Source organism: Desmodus rotundus, chromosome 5, assembly GCF_022682495.2.
Source record: "Desmodus rotundus isolate HL8 chromosome 5, HLdesRot8A.1, whole genome shotgun sequence".
Classification (NCBI taxonomy): Eukaryota; Metazoa; Chordata; class Mammalia; order Chiroptera; family Phyllostomidae; genus Desmodus; species Desmodus rotundus.
In genome coordinates, this window is record NC_071391.1 from 13,623,882 (window position 1) to 13,639,015 (window position 15,134).

The following is a 15,134-nucleotide window of genomic DNA, read 5'->3' on the forward strand; positions in this document are numbered from 1 at the left end:
CCTTCCTCTCCCTCATCCTCCTCTGCAGCCTTCTTTCTTTTTTCCCCACCTGCTCCCCCTCTCTTCCTGTTCACTCTCCCTTCCTCCACTTCTTGACCCTGGGAGTTCTGCTCTTCAGTGGTATACTGCTCCCTTCTCTCTGTGGAGTCCAGCTCTAGAGCTATGCACCCCCTTCATCCTCAACAGGTCTTAGGCAGCAGGGAAAGAAAGCAGATTTGTTGGCATTTTTTACATACCTCCAACCTACTTGTATCTAACTGGGCTATAGTTCTCAACATGCATTTTTCTGGGATCACATCAGCATTACCTAGGAACTTGATAGAAATGCAGATTCTCTGCCCCACCTGAGACCTACAGAATTGGAAGCTCTGGGGGTGGGGCCCAGACGTCTTTAGTCCTTATTTTCCCAGGCGCTCCAGGTGACTGCACAGGCAGTCAAGACTGAGAACAAATGGACTGTGTGAGTGTTCTAGGTAGATCTCGCCTGTTCATGCAGCTTTGTCCTTTCTCTTTTTGTGCTCACCCTATTTCTTACCATGTCTCTGGAACCTCATCTGGTTTAATTCTGTGGTTTCTATTTACCAGATTTTTTAGATACTTCCAGAAAGTTGAGAGAGTTATGAGTACCTCCTGCCCTAAAAGTTTCAGGCATTTAGGATCATGTTAGCATCCTAGTGATGATACTATAAGGGCTAATGCTGTGAGGCTTCTTTCCAGTTCTGATTAAAATTCTTACCTGTCCGCAGTTGACTTTACTCAGGCTCTTAACTGTGAGCTCATGCCTGGTTGCCTACTTGTTACAGAATACAGAGATGCTTTGGCTTAAAAAGTGGGAAGCAGTATCTTTCTTCCTCTCCAGGCCCTTCCCCATCTGAAGGAGTATTTCTTGAGTTCCTTTTTCCAACATTCGACTCACTGTTACCCTTGGGTGGGAGACACTGTGGTACCCTCTAATGGGTATCTTGGTGTCGCTCTGGCTTGCTTTCTTTTCTACCATTTCATAGCCATCTTCACAGAGCCTAGTGGTGACTGTTACTATTAAAAGTTCATTAAAATGAACCATAAAAAAAGGCTTGGTACCAAAATGTTCAAATTAGTCATAACTAAATTATGGCTTAGATCCTGGGTTAGGATGGGTTTCCAGCACGGTCAACAGTAATGAGCATTTATGTAACTAACCTGTGTAGGCTCTTTTGGCCTGTCCTAGTTCCATGCTTTAATATGCAGTCTTCACTATGGCTCCCTTTTTGCCCTGAATTCAGCCTATGGTATAATCCAGTCATCTATACTTCCCTATATTGTAATACTTTGATTTTCAAAAAGGGAACTGAGCCTCATAATCTTGCCTATCTTGTGAGCGTCAAAAACCCAAAATAAAGACATTTTATTTTTGTGTCCTGAAAGGGTACTGTTTCTTCCAGGGGAGATTGGAATAAAAGAGAGACAGCTTTGTGTTGTCAGAAATGATTTACTCCTTCCTAAGATTTTTGTCCTCGTTAATTTTCTTAAAGCTGCCTGTCAGTTGATTAAAAGCTGCTTCCGCTGCAATTATCTTAAAGTTGACTTCTGAGATGTGGTACAAAGCACCTATCCTCAGAAAGTTCCTTTCTGCAGCACATTGTAGGAAAGGGGGGAGTATGGGAGAAGTCAGGAGTGTCTCTGATGCAATTTGTCAGAGAAGGGAGGGGCAAGATAAAGAATTAAAAATAACAGTGGAGCTGCAATCAGAGTCATTAGTTTAGGCAAATTTTTCCATGACAGATTCCTCCAGCTCTTGATGATTTCTTTCCTCCATGGTCTCTTAGTAGAGTTCAGTCTGTACTGCATTTTAACTCTTTTTCACTCAACAAAATTTTAGTGATCCCCTGCCATGGGCCAGGTATTTTGCTAGGCTGGGCATACAGTACACAAAACGGGCCTGGTCCTTGCTCTTCTGGTGCGCCCGTGTTAGATGACTGGCTTCTTAACTGGGCTTTTCACTGCTGTGCCGCCAGCCTTCACTGTGCTGGTGCGCAGGAGGCACTCCCGGTTCACACGGGTCACTTTGAAATCTTGTGTGCCATGGATTCCTTACGCACAAGTGAACATGCATTTCTATTCACCACTAACATCAGTGTGCCTAGCATGCGACTCATGCGACTCAAAACTCCAGTGATTGAATGAAAGTATTAATGAGATAATCCTTATGAAAATAGGGGTGTCTCACTCATTTCCACAATTCTGCTCAGTATCAGTGAGCTTTTCAGGGTGCCGTTCCCAGCACTGAGGTGTAGTGAGAGAGCTCCAATAGATCAGTTCAGAAGTGAAAGGCAACATGTTTTTTTATTTTTTTTTTTTCAAGAATTGGTAGGAGAACCTACTTGAAAGTATTTTAATGTAGTCCTTGTCCTGTAATTGTTCTAAAAAAAAATATGGATCAAAACCAAAATATATTGAATGTATTGAAATATATTGAAAGACTCTCTTATCCAAGGTGAATAGTGAGAACAGCTATTCATTTGGCCTTTTCCTTTGAGATTTAGAAAGCCAAGAAAGTTCAAGAACATGTGCTGTGCTCAGAGTGAGAACAGGAGGAAGTAATTATTTTAATTTCTAGGAGTTCCAGGAGCAGTGAGTGCCTCAATATTTCATTTAGCACAGAAGTAGATTCCTCAACTGAACTAATCTCTGTGGTTTGATCTTAATGGGCAAAGACAGTCTTTGGCCATCAGGCCAGTTAGTTAGAAAATAAAATTCTTGTCCTCCATCCTTGGGATCTCTTTGAGGAGAACAAAGGAATAAGACCAAGTTTACAGGTCTCAAAAAGTCACAGGAGGTTGGCTAGAAATGACATCAAGGTAGCAGATTATCAATAGCAGCAGAGGGCCACAAAATCCAGAGTTAAGAAAAGGAGGTTTTTACTTTAATTTGGTTAAGGCTCATCTAGGCAGATTTGTTCCTGCTTTCAACTGAATAAAGGGGAGAGTTAGGTGACTTGATATTCAGATTCTGGTTTTAAAACAACCACTCTAAAATCAACATTCCGCAAGTATTCTGCGAGTTCTAAACACCAAAGCAGGATATAAAGAAGGCTTGGAGCTAGTAAAAGAAATTAAAGTTTTTGGAAAACAATCAGGTTTTCTTAGAAGAGGAAGAGACTCCAATAATTCATGAATCTAAACAAACCAAGAGCTCGAAAGGAAGAAAAGGACCATAGTATCCATTCCCCTGGTTGCTCTGGAATATGTGCATTTCTCAGCCTGTCACAAGGTATGCAGCCATCCATTTCCAAAGGAAAGGTCACCTGTCTCTTAACATCTGCTTTCCATTTTTCCTTCTTTGCAGAGAAGGTTCAGAGAGGGTTCTCCTAGTAACCCTCTCTAAAAGCTTAAAGCCTCCCTTGATTTCCATCACTACCCAGAAGGCATTTCCCTTCCTCACAGTTCTTTTCTTTCTCAAAGCCTCCTTGGCTTGCACCTTCTCCCATGGCCCTTCCAACCCATTTCCCATTATCCCTTCCCTCCAACCAGCTTCCATTGTCTTAGTTAAAACAAGGGAGATCTGCCGACTGCACTCAACCTGGTGCCTCCATGGCGAGGTTCCAGCTTTACAGATGATGAGATTCCCAAATGTAAACAAGATAACCACAAAGTTTTTTCTTTTTGCTTTTTATCCAGTCTGATCTGAGCAGTTCAGTTTGCTGCTTGGACTAATGGTCTAATGAGTTGTATTGACATGCCGTAGAAGAGAAAGCATCTTGGTGAGGGCAACAATACATGTTTCCTCCAAATTTGAAAAGGATGGAGAGGAAGATTTCCCACTGAGCTCCTGTGACTGCCTCTTATTCTTTTCCTGTATTTTTGAACAAGAAATAAGACCACTTTACATTTGATCTAGGAACTGTTTTCTTTTGCTTCTACTTCCTATTAGAATTTGAGGGTATGGAGGAGCAGTAGTATAATTGTCTTAGACCCCAGAAGTGGAAGAATTGTTACATTCCCCCACACCCTTAGAACCATAAAGATCTTGACGACCTGACTCATTCTCTGTTGACGTGCTGACAGCCCTGACTCTAAAAAGTTTGTTCCCTCCAGCATAGTGATCCCAGTTTCCTTCCTAAATGTTAGAAATGAGAACAGTCTGCTTGGGTGGGGGGTTTCTGTCAGCATTTGTCATATACCAGGGAACAGCTGCAGCTGAGACAGGTGAAACCAGGACTCTGCCAACATGAATCACCAGCTGGGTTTGTGTCCAGCCCACAAAGGTCTCCAGGTCCTGATAATCTGCCTCCAATGTAACAGGATTTGGTGTTGTAGCTTCATGGGGTGTCACTTTTTTGAGAGAGAGAGAGAGAGAGAGAGAGAGAGAGGGATTTTGGCAGGCCACCCAGCTTTGTCCTTAACATCCCATGGGGAGCTGCAGGGCACCTGACTAGTGTTAAGGAAACCTGTACTCGAGGTATATTTCGGGTGCCTTTAAGTGAAGGACAGAGTTGTCCTTTATATTCTCTCAGATCTTACTTCCTGTCAGTGCTGATGAACTCTGCATTTGCCGAGCCACAGCCAGTCCCTGTTGAAACCTGGGAGGAGACTCACTTATCACCCAGAATAATGGTTAGGGAGTAGCCAGCACTACCTAATCATCTGTCAGCATTGGGGAACTTGCCGCCCAGATATTCTCTTGTCTCTAGGGCTAATTGTGAGGAGTATTTCCCTCAGCGAGGTGCCTGGAGAGCTGTTCAGCTCCAGCCAGAGCAATGAGTAGAAGCTACATCTCTAGTGGTTTTCAAAACGGTCCAGATTCTCATTCCTCTGGAGTCCTTTAGTTTCAGGCATGTGTGAAATAAGGAGTCTTGGACCAGATGACCTCCCAGGACCTATAAATCAGTGATCCCTACTCATCCTTCACTCCAGTTCCCTGCCTCCAGACTTTTTGCCCCATTCCCTTCCTTCCCACCCCCACATTGGGGGGTGATAGGCAAGCAAGTGCTTATCAGGAGTCCTGGAGGCTGCTGATCTTCATGTGGCATTTTCTGGCTTCCTGCCACAAAGCAGGATTTAGCTTTTAATACCCAAACCTTGGAGGAGATGGGCACTTGGGAGCTGACTTTTCAGCACTGTTTACTAAGGACTGAGGAGTGGAGGTGGGTTGGAGGGAGGGCTTCCATAGCCAGAGGACAGATCGATGTCCTGTGACTCCTAGAGCCGTGGAGGTTGTGGAACATCTGTGCAGCAGGGTCTGGGGGCCTCGACTGTCAGTTACTTCTCTCCTCCCTCTGACCTTGTCTCACCTGAGCCAGGGTCATTTGTCATGCCTGCTCTTGAGGTTTTGTCCCCAAAGCAAGTTCCTGTACTTAGAAGCAAATTGGTAATACTTGTTTGTTAATCCCTCTGCAGCAATAGACTATAAGAGGTGAATTTGTGACATGTGAGAGGCTTATTTGCTTCTCTCCTGGTCTGGAACATTTCTAGAAAAGTATTCTCTTAAATTTCTTTGAGACCCCCATCAAAAAAATTAGCACAACCTTCAAGCACCTGATTTACTAACCTTATTACCCCCTTCTTGCCAGGGCACTTTTCTCTGGCCCTTCTGCCCTATTCCCTGCTATTATGAATCATTATGATTCTAGGAGAGAGACTGTTGTGAGGCCCATGTAGATGGAGGCTCCCCTCCTCCAACCCACTGAAATTAGCACTCATTCCTTCTTACCTCCAGGTGTGTACTGCTCACACCATCAGGCCTTCGGGAGATGGAAAAATCAGCAGATTATAAGTGATGTCTGCCACAGTTGTCTGATCACCACCACTTTGTCCTTTTCGTGTATACACCAAGTCATGTTTAACCGTGTAACCTGTGGGTGGGACTGAAACCATTGGCTGTCTTCTGGAAAGGAAGAAACTTCTGTGAGATAAGGAGACTTCTGTCTCCTGATTGGAAGGAAAGGGGTTGATAAGGTGCAAAGAGAAAACACTGGTGTTGCTGTCTCCATGGATAGTCAGCAGTGAGGCTGGTGGGGAGTAGAGGCCATGAATTTGTTCAAGGCTCCTACCAGATATGTTGGTGCAAGGCAGAGATTATCCAAAGGTCAAGCAGCCATATTCTAAATGACCAATCTGGAAATGCATATACTCCACTGGGCTATTTTCCAGTAGTCTCACACCAGAGATTTAAGTAGCCCTGGCTAATCCTTACATTTGGAGTTGAGTCAGACAGGGAGGTCACAGGAGATTCTTAATACAGTAGCTGCAGGCAGTCTTAAGCCTCAAACCAGAGCCAATTCCCCATCTGTCAGAGACCTCAGGACCACAGCAGGGCTGTTCTGGCACATTTTTCAGCACTACAAAACCTGGAAAATTATTCGTAGCAGGACTCCCTGTATGTGTGTCTGTGCATTGAGAATACACACTGTGCTACAGTCCGTTCTGGCAACGGCCTTTCGGATAAATACCCAACACATGTGAATGAGTAGTCCCAAATCCAGGGCTTCTTATGACTCGATTTGTGTCCGTGCTGTGGACCCCTAGCTCAGTTTTTCCTTCTTTTTCCTCCTTTTTCTTTTCTGTAAGTCTCCCCTAAGAATAATCAAAAAAATAAGTATTGTGTCACCCTAAATTTATTTTTGAATATTACTTTCTAAATCATACTCTTCATTTGGTCTTTTTTTTTTCCTTCCATCAATCCTTACCAAAAAAGAAGATGAAGTTTGTCCCTATTCTGTTGTTTAAAACCTGAGGAGGCTTAAAGGGAGAAACATCATATTGACTAAAACTCCAGTTTACAGGCCCCTGACTGGTGTGGCTCAGTGGACTGGGCATCTATGCACAAACTGAAAGGTCACTGGTTCGATTTTCAGTCAGGGCACATGCCTGGGTTGCAGGCCATATCCTTGGTTGGAGGCATGCAAAAGGGCAACCAATCAGTGTTTCTGTTCCTCCCTTCCCCTCTCTCTAAACATAAATAAAATCTTTTTAAAAAAATTTTAAAAAATAAAACTCCAGTTTATGGATTCTCAGCTTCATGACCTTCCCAAAGGTTCTAACAACCATTTTTGAAGCCCCAGATGCAGATTTCTGGTAATAATAACAACACTTACCATTTATGAGCTTACATCATGACAGGCATTTTATATACATCATTTCTTTTAATTTCCCCAGTTATTTGAATATTGGTGCTCTCTCTTTTTAAACTGAGATCTAAAGAAGTATGGTGACGTCAGGACTCAAACCCAGATCTTACAAACTCTGATCATTCAAACTCTGAAGTCTATGTCCTTCGTTCTTGTCCTGCCCCTGTCTTCGACTAAAGTTGTTTCTGGAACATAAGTAGGTCAGTGGCCTAAGAGACTGGGAGACTTCCTTTCACCTTCAGCCAAACCTTAGCCACAGCTAAGCTGCCCCCTGAGAAAATCGTAGCTTTGGAAAGATGTAGGCTGTTGAAAGAAGACTCTCTCCCTTTGAGAAATGGGAATGAACTGTTTAATGGTTATTTGTTTAAGGCAGAAAGAAATCGAGTACCTGTGTGTTCAAGATTCCCCTCTGTCCTGCTTTCTACACCTAATTGCACATTTTAGGTTCTTTTAAAAATAGCATTTTTAACATTGCGTTTAATTAGATGAATTAAGAATGTTCTCCAATGTTATCCACCCCTCTCCCCATTACCTTCAATTTCCCACTGTGAGAGCACTGTGATTTCCATGGTAACAGGACTGCCAGTTGAGCTTGGCTTTCACTGGTTTATCTGGTTAGAGGACAGTTAGGGGCAGTCCTTTCAGCCTTCTGGGTGAGCTGGACTCTGAATGGGGCTCTCCAGGGGGTTACCTTACAGCAGTGATGTGAGAGGTGCTAAAAGGCTGTAAGGAAGGCACGTGCAGAAAACCCTGAGTATGCCCCTGGTATTTTTTTTTTTTGAAAGAGCCCTGGCCCTCACCTAAAATAAGAGGATTCCACTCTCCCTTCTGCTACCCCAAGTTCTCAAATTTGTGTTAGGTGTCACTCCATTCCCAGCCCAACCATCACCTTTCCTCCCTGTCTTCAACTTGCTTTAGGCCATGGAAGGGACTTTGTTTCTCCCTGGATTTTGTCATTTTTGGTAACAAATTGTTTCTCCTCCCATTCTCTTTTCTTCCCTCTTTCTCCCCCACCCAGAGAGTTTTCAACGTCCTTTACCCCATGCCTGCTGACCAGCGGAGACATGTCAGCATCAACTCTGCCCGTTGGCTGCCTGAGCCCGGGCTGGGCCTGGCCTATGGTACCAACAAAGGAGACCTGGTGATCTGCCGACCAGAGTGAGTGGCTCCAGGGGCTGGCAGGGTGGGTGTGCAAGGGTCATCCGGGCTGAGGGCTGAAGAAATCAGCATTCGCCTACGGCTCTGGCCGGTGGGCTGGGGTCATTTAGATGGGAGTCTGAATTCTGCTAGGGCCTGCCTCGCTCTTGTTGTCACTCCTTAAAGTGTCCTTTTCACTTAGTGGATGGTAGAGTTAGCCTTCCATTCCAGAAACCTTCAAAAGACTAGTTTAGTTATTTTGTCTCTGAACTCTAAGACAGTATTTCTTGTTTGTTTTCCCTTGTTCCCTGGTTCTAATAAAAGTTGCTCTGCAGGCAAAAACAGCAAAGATTCTATTCCAAACCCTTTTTGAAGAATTCAACAGGTGATCCTGGGTTTGACGTTAACTTCAGAAATAACGTGTTGTTAAAGCCCTAATTTGTCAAGCCACTGATCTCTAACTGCCTGGCTCTGTGTCCTGCCTGTTTTCCTTTCTGCTTGAGGGTCTGGCTCATAATAGGAAAGGCAGATTCAAAAGCTCAATTTAAAAATCAAAATGATTATTATCCTGAAGTGGGAAGTAGGAGGGGACAGGAAACCAAAGCATTTCTTCTTCAGTCCTGATGACACCCCTTCCCCTTCCTCTGGCTTTCTGGAGGGTAGAGGTCTATTTAGGCAAGAACCTGGGAGTCAGCCAGGTCTGTCCTCAGTTTCCACACCCAGCCAGATGGGGAGGGTGAAGCTTCAGTGCAGACCAAGCTGGTGGCTATGTGGGCCGCTGCAGGGTTCCAGTGACTAAATGCCACCACTGCCTCCAGACCGTCCTAACGCTGTCTCTACTGCATAGTCTTCTCTGAGGGTGTCTGCAGACCACAGAGGGCAGTGTGACTGGTCTGCTGGGGTCTCTGGCTATTGGGAATATTCATGTTGCCTTTTGGTAGGGCCCTTGGTGGTTTTTCCTAGAGTGTGTATTTGAGTCAGTCCTAGTGGCCTGGTAGGTGCCTGCTGATTGAGCCTTTGGCTGAGCTAGGCCACTGGCCTGGCCCATTCCATGTGGAACCTTGAGGACCTCTTCCCAAAGAAAGGCTGCTGTCTGGACCTCTCCCAAAGAAAGGCTGCTGTCTGGACCTCACCTGGCCAAGCTGCTTTGGAGCTAGGAGATTTCTTGGTTCTTCTGGCTTTGCTCTCCTTGGGCTGTGTCCAGAGAGCCCCTTTCTTTAGCTCCCTGTGCCTTTCCAGAACACAGCCTGCCTTTTCTATGACTGTGCCACTGTTAGCCTGAGGTTCTGGGTCTCTCCCTTTCTGCTCCTGCCCTTGACCTGTCCATAGTCCCAGAATCCATCTGCCCCGATATATTTCTTTTTCCCCAAAGCACATGAGACTATCTTGTATCTTCTACTTTTCTTGGGAATTCATAAGAGGAATCTACTAGATATGTTTTCTAAAACTGACCCAGAATTCTGGACCGTAATTTTACTCTTAACAACGTGGTAGTTAGAGGCCTTTCTTTCCCTGTTTCTCAAAGACACCCTTCCTCCCTCAGCACTGTTATCTTATCTATGGATCCAGCCAGTAACCTTTGCCCCAGCCAGACTCCCAGCACCACCACCCCTCCCTTGCAAAAGTGATCTGCTCTAATGGAGTCAGAATCTCCCCCTTCAGTTAGCTGTGGCCCCACAAGGCCTTGGACGTCTGAAACCCCAGCCTGCATACCTGGTGGAGTCATAGATACCTCAGCCAAACCTGAAGCTGGCTTTGGCCTATCTTTTCTCACCACATGTCATCCTCAGCATCCAGAGTCTCAGCAGGTCGAAGCCGTCTTGGACGGCCTGGGGAACTCCCTTACCCCCACCGCCCCCCAGGAACTCAAGCCTCTTTTATGAGCAAGGTGGCACCAGCATTTGACACAGGAAACAGCACCTGTCACAGACCAAGTTGTGTTGGACTGAGAAAGGGCTACTTCAGCTGACTGGCTTCAGTGTTGCCGTTGCTCCTGATTTCTTGGCTTATGTTGGTAAATGTCCCAAATCTTAGGGCCAGACATATTGAATGATACCATATAAATTAAAATAGACTTCGTCCTAAGTTGTTCAGAGCTTCTGCAGTTCTCAGTCACCTTCATATCTGTACAGCTGTTTTGCTTTAGGCAGGAAAGACTGAATGATATGCAGGTAAGGAAGTTAAGGCTCACCCAAGGCCTCCCAGAAGACAGGTGAGGGAATTAGGCTTCCTAACTTTCCAAGCTAGAGCTCTTTCCCTTAAGAATCTTAAGCTGATTCTTAACCTTTTTTTCAACCAAAAACCCCTTTAAAATTCTGATGAAAGCAATGTGCTCTCTTCCACAGAAAAACATGCCAAAAGAACACTCCTGTAACTTGGTAACTCTCTTAAACCCCCAGGTAAAGAATGCAGCTCCAGGTGGTGTTGACAGGCATGCTGGGTGATTGATGCAGAGAAGTTGCTCGCTCTCTCTCGCGCTCGCTCTCTCTCTCTCTCTCTCTCTCTCTCTCTCTCTCTCTCTCTCTCTCGTTACTATGGCTGGTCTCTGGCCTACAACGAGGAAGACAAATATAAATAGGAAGGCAGGGGCTCAGGGTTGTTGTCTCTTTAGCAGGCAGCTGTTTAAGGCTTGCTGCCTGTCCCCATGTGACACAGCTCCCTGGCACATCCCTTCCCAAGGGCACAGGAGCCAGCCAGCCAGCTGGGCCAAGATTAGAGCCCTCCCCACAGAACAGGTGGTTGTCTGCTTTTGTCCCAGGCACAGGCAGCTGCACCTCATTTTGTGCTCTCCAGTCTACTCTTGATTTCTCCTCGTTGTCTTATCCTCAGCACTCTCTCCGAGCACAAAGGGGAGGCAGCAGGCTCCTTCAGTATTTCCTAGTGGTACTAAAACCCCACTGACAGCAGGAAAAGCCCTAAGGGGACATTTTATCTTGCCACGGACACAAACAACTGGCCCTTCGGCCCCTATACAAAGCCATTACAATAGCTAATAGCCAGGTCACCCCACCCTTCCCAAGCAGTGAGGTGCTCCTTTCTCCTTTGTTCCCCCACCCACCACTCCACCCAAGCTGCTGCTGTGCCGCTGGCTGACCACCAGCCCAGCCAACACCCCTACCAATAACCACAGTGGGTGTGAAGTACCAGCTTGATGTAAGGGGGTGCATGCTCACTTCTGGCTTCATATATCAGCCCTACAAATGGGAGGGAGGTGTAGCTGGAAAGACTACTTCTCAGAGTCAGCTCAGAAGACAGAATTCACAGAAAAAAGTAGGCTGGGACTGTGGGGCCTCTGGCCCCTTGGCTGAGGGGCCTGGCAAGGTCCTAGCTCTGTCCCCTAAGAGGGAACTGCCACTGTACACAGTGATTGCAATCAAGCATCATTGACCGCGGAGGGGAAAGGCACGCCTCTGAATCAAAAGGGAAGCCGCAGAGACTGCGTCTTCCAGTCTGTCCCACAGAGCCAGGTGCCAGCTCTCTCCCATAGCACAGACATAGCAGGGGTAAATGCTAGTCTTCTAAACACAGTCTTTCCCCCCCAAAGAGACAGCTAGATGAAAGAAGAATGTTCTTGAAGGGAATACTCTCTAGAGGCTGGGAAGTGCAAGGCCAGAGTTCTTTGTGAGAGCCTTGTCACTGCCAAGGAAGCCAGGCCGGCTCTCAGCTATGTTCAGGAAGCCCTGGTGTCCCACCAGGAGTGGGTCGTTGAGCCCAGTGAGAAGCACAGCCTACAGACAGGCAGGGGAGACTGAACATTATTCAGGTGAGGAAGAGAGAAAGATGCCAGGTACGAGATGGAAGTCCATCTGAAAAGACTCACCCCGAGTGGCCTTCCCCTTCTTCTTTGTCCCTTTGTGTGTTTGCCTAGCCTCCAGGAAGAACCTAGAGAAAACAGTGACTTATTCACCCTCATTAAGACCCAAGAAGGCAGGAGATGGTTGGGACCATTCTTTAGTCTATAGATAGATATTAGTGATATCTGGTATCGAAGACCAAGAGTTTCCATAGCCAGAGAGGTGTCTTCAACTCTGTTCCTTGGTACCTGGAATTTCAACCACATTGTTGGCTCCATGATGTTGTCGTAGTTGAACTGCTCTGACCACAGAAAGTAGCACGTGTCAGGGTTAGAATTAGACCTGTTGATGGGGAGCAGAAAGGACTGGGGGTGGGGGTGGAGCAGTACATCTGATACAGTCCTAACACCCCTGTTCTGCTTAAATGGCCATCGGCATCACCCGACGGTCCTAGCCCGGAAAGTGGGCCTTCCATGGCCTCTTCCCCTGAGAGAGAAAGGTTCCTGGTGGTGCATGGTTTGGTGTGAACAATTTGTTGTCAGTAACCAGCCCTGGCTAGCAAGAATTACAGAGGAAGGATTTGGCAGGGACCCACATGGTATTGCCACCTGTCAATAAATCTTGACAAGTTTGTAAATCATAGCCTCTCTGGCAGCTGGCAGTGATGGCTTTTTTTGGAGGCCTCTGCTGTTGCCTTCTGTCCCCTTGCCTCTTCCCTAGGCAGGGTCTGCACCTGCCACCCTCACTCCAGTGCCCCTGTTGTTCCCAGACAGCCCCCACAAAAACAGTGAGTGGTTGGAAAAGGGAGCAGATACTAGTTTTTAAAGGGGTGCACATCAGGCTCACAGCACCACACACAGGCCCTCAAGAGTTGCCGGGAGGGTTAGTATAGAGCAGGGAAAGGAAGAACATTTTTGTCTGGCTGTGAACTTTGCCCCCAAATGTCAGTGGCCCTCTAACGACAGGCAAAGGGCTCATTGCATGGGCGTGGTTCCTTTCACGGAGGTAGCACAGCCCCTTGACACAGAGTCCCTCGTCATCCAAGCGTGGTCAGGTCCCACATCAGGGACCTGTCTAGTCCCCCTGTTCAGGACGGAAGCACCTTATAGCACCCTTCAGAAACTCACTTCCTGGCTGATCCTCAGAACCTGCTGACAATGATTTGTTTCCTCTTCATTGAAGTTCTGTCACTAAAGAAAGGTAACCTAGGCCCGCAGGTTAAAAAGCTGGCTTTCGTTGGAATTTTAGTCTGCTCGGGCTGCCATAACGGAATAGCGAAGACTGGATGGCTTAGTCAGTGGAAGTTCTCTTTCCTCACAGTTCTGGAGGCTGTAAGTCTGAGATTAGGTGCCAGCATGGCTCAGCTCTGGTGAGGACTTGCTTCCTGACCTGAGGTGGCCATCCTCTCCTGGTTTTTTCACACAGTGAAAAGGCCACAGTCCTGTTGGATTAGGGGCCCACTCTTATGACCTCATTTAACCTTAATTACTTCCTAAAGACCCCATCCCCAGACACAGCCATGTTGGGGGGTAGGGCTTCAACATACAGGTCAGCCCTTGGCAGAGCCCTTCAAGCACATGGGCATGTCTTGTCCCACTTTGGAGCAGAGCTGGCTGTTTGGAGTATCTTTTAGGATCTCTCCACAGACGCTGGAGTTGTAATCGGGAGTGATCAGAGATACCTCCTTTTCAACTTCTGTCCCCCTGCCTTCACTGCCAGCGTCAGAGCCCCAGCCTCAGCCACGGGGACTGGTCTAGGTAAAAACTTCCAGGGAGGAATCTCTGAAAGCAAAGCACATAGAAGGATGAGAGGCTGCCACTTCCCTTCTGGCAGCTGTGCCCCTGAGAGATTTGGAAGAAACTACTTGATAGTACATTGTAGGGGGGTGGCGGGGCGGGACCAAAGGAAGGTCAACAGCCTGGAGAGTTCGACAGACAGAACCCTCCTCTGCTGTCAGCGCTCCAACCTCTCCTTCCTTCTCAGAAGTCTGGGAGCACACCTAGGGTCTCCTTCAGCTCTAGAAGCACCTTCCCTAATTCTTTGTCCAGGCTTCCCTGGCAAAGGAGGCTCTAGGTCCAGAATATAAAGGGGCAGGGGGGTGCTCTTACAGCTCCGTGAGGGCTTTTCTCGGCTTAGACTTCTGAGCTCTAGGCAAGAGGAGGTTAAGGTGCCTTTGTGTTCCTTCCTTCCCGCCCCCACCCCTGTGGCAGCAGGGGGCCTGTACCCTCCCTGCTTGTGGAGCCTGTTTCTGAGCACTCAGCATGCCTGCTAGGCAAGGCTGTCCGTGGCACCCTGTCCCTCCAGGGCCTCTCCAGCCTCTCTTTTGCGATCTTTCTTCCTTTCTCTATATGCGAAGAACACTCAGAGCCCAGTGTCTGCATCTGGCTTGGTGATTTTTTAGCTATCTCTTAGTGCCAAGGAGGAGCCAGTCAGGCTTTGTCTGGGGGAGGGAGAGGCAGAAACCACCCCTGCCTGCTTCTGTCTGAAGGGCTCCAGCCCTGAGCACCCTGACAAAGGGGCTATGGCCTCCTGGGCTCCATCTAGTGCCAGGAGTGAGGAAGGAGGGCTATGAGGCTGCCGGCGGCAAAGCCTTGGAATTGTAAAGAGTTCTGGCCAGACCCTTTCTAACACCTTTCACCTTTTCTCCTTCGTCATCCCAACTGATTTTCAGGGCCTCCAACTCTGGTATCGAGTACTACTGGGACCAGCTGAATGAGACTGTCTTCACTGTCCACTCCAGCAGCAGGAGCAGTGAAAGGCCCGGGTGAGTTTGTGAAGGAGGATACCCTCTGGTCCTCGCCCATCCTGGCCGTGGTGTCTGAGCACGTGGGGGTGAGGGGAGAGACCAGGCACTGGAGAGGGGTCCCATCCCTCGGGAGTTTGCTCGTGTCCCAGGGAGAATCATGGCTGATCTCCCAAGTGCCAAGGACCCCCAGGACCAAATTGCTCAGAGCTGCAATCCAGGGCCCATTTAGAGAGTAGGAGCCTGGTACTGATCCTCTCACCACTTAACTCATTCATGAAGACTGGGACATTCTGAGAAAACAAGACAGTTACTGCTTCCTAGAGGACCCAGCTGGAGGAAGAGTCCTCAGAAA

The 15,134-nt window shown here is 47.3% G+C and overlaps 1 protein-coding gene across 9 annotated transcripts in view; it reads left to right on the forward strand.

Moving 5' to 3' along the window:
* Positions 1 to 15,134, forward strand: part of AMBRA1 (autophagy and beclin 1 regulator 1) — a 172,037-nt gene that overhangs the window by 148,179 nt on the left and 8,724 nt on the right. For all 9 annotated transcript variants that reach the window (XM_024558712.3, XM_024558715.4, XM_024558714.4 and 6 more), the window contains 2 exons: positions 8,124 to 8,263; positions 14,708 to 14,800. In XM_024558712.3, coding sequence (XP_024414480.2) covers positions 8,124 to 8,263; positions 14,708 to 14,800 — 233 coding nt within the window. The remainder of the gene's footprint in view (positions 1 to 8,123; positions 8,264 to 14,707; positions 14,801 to 15,134) is intronic.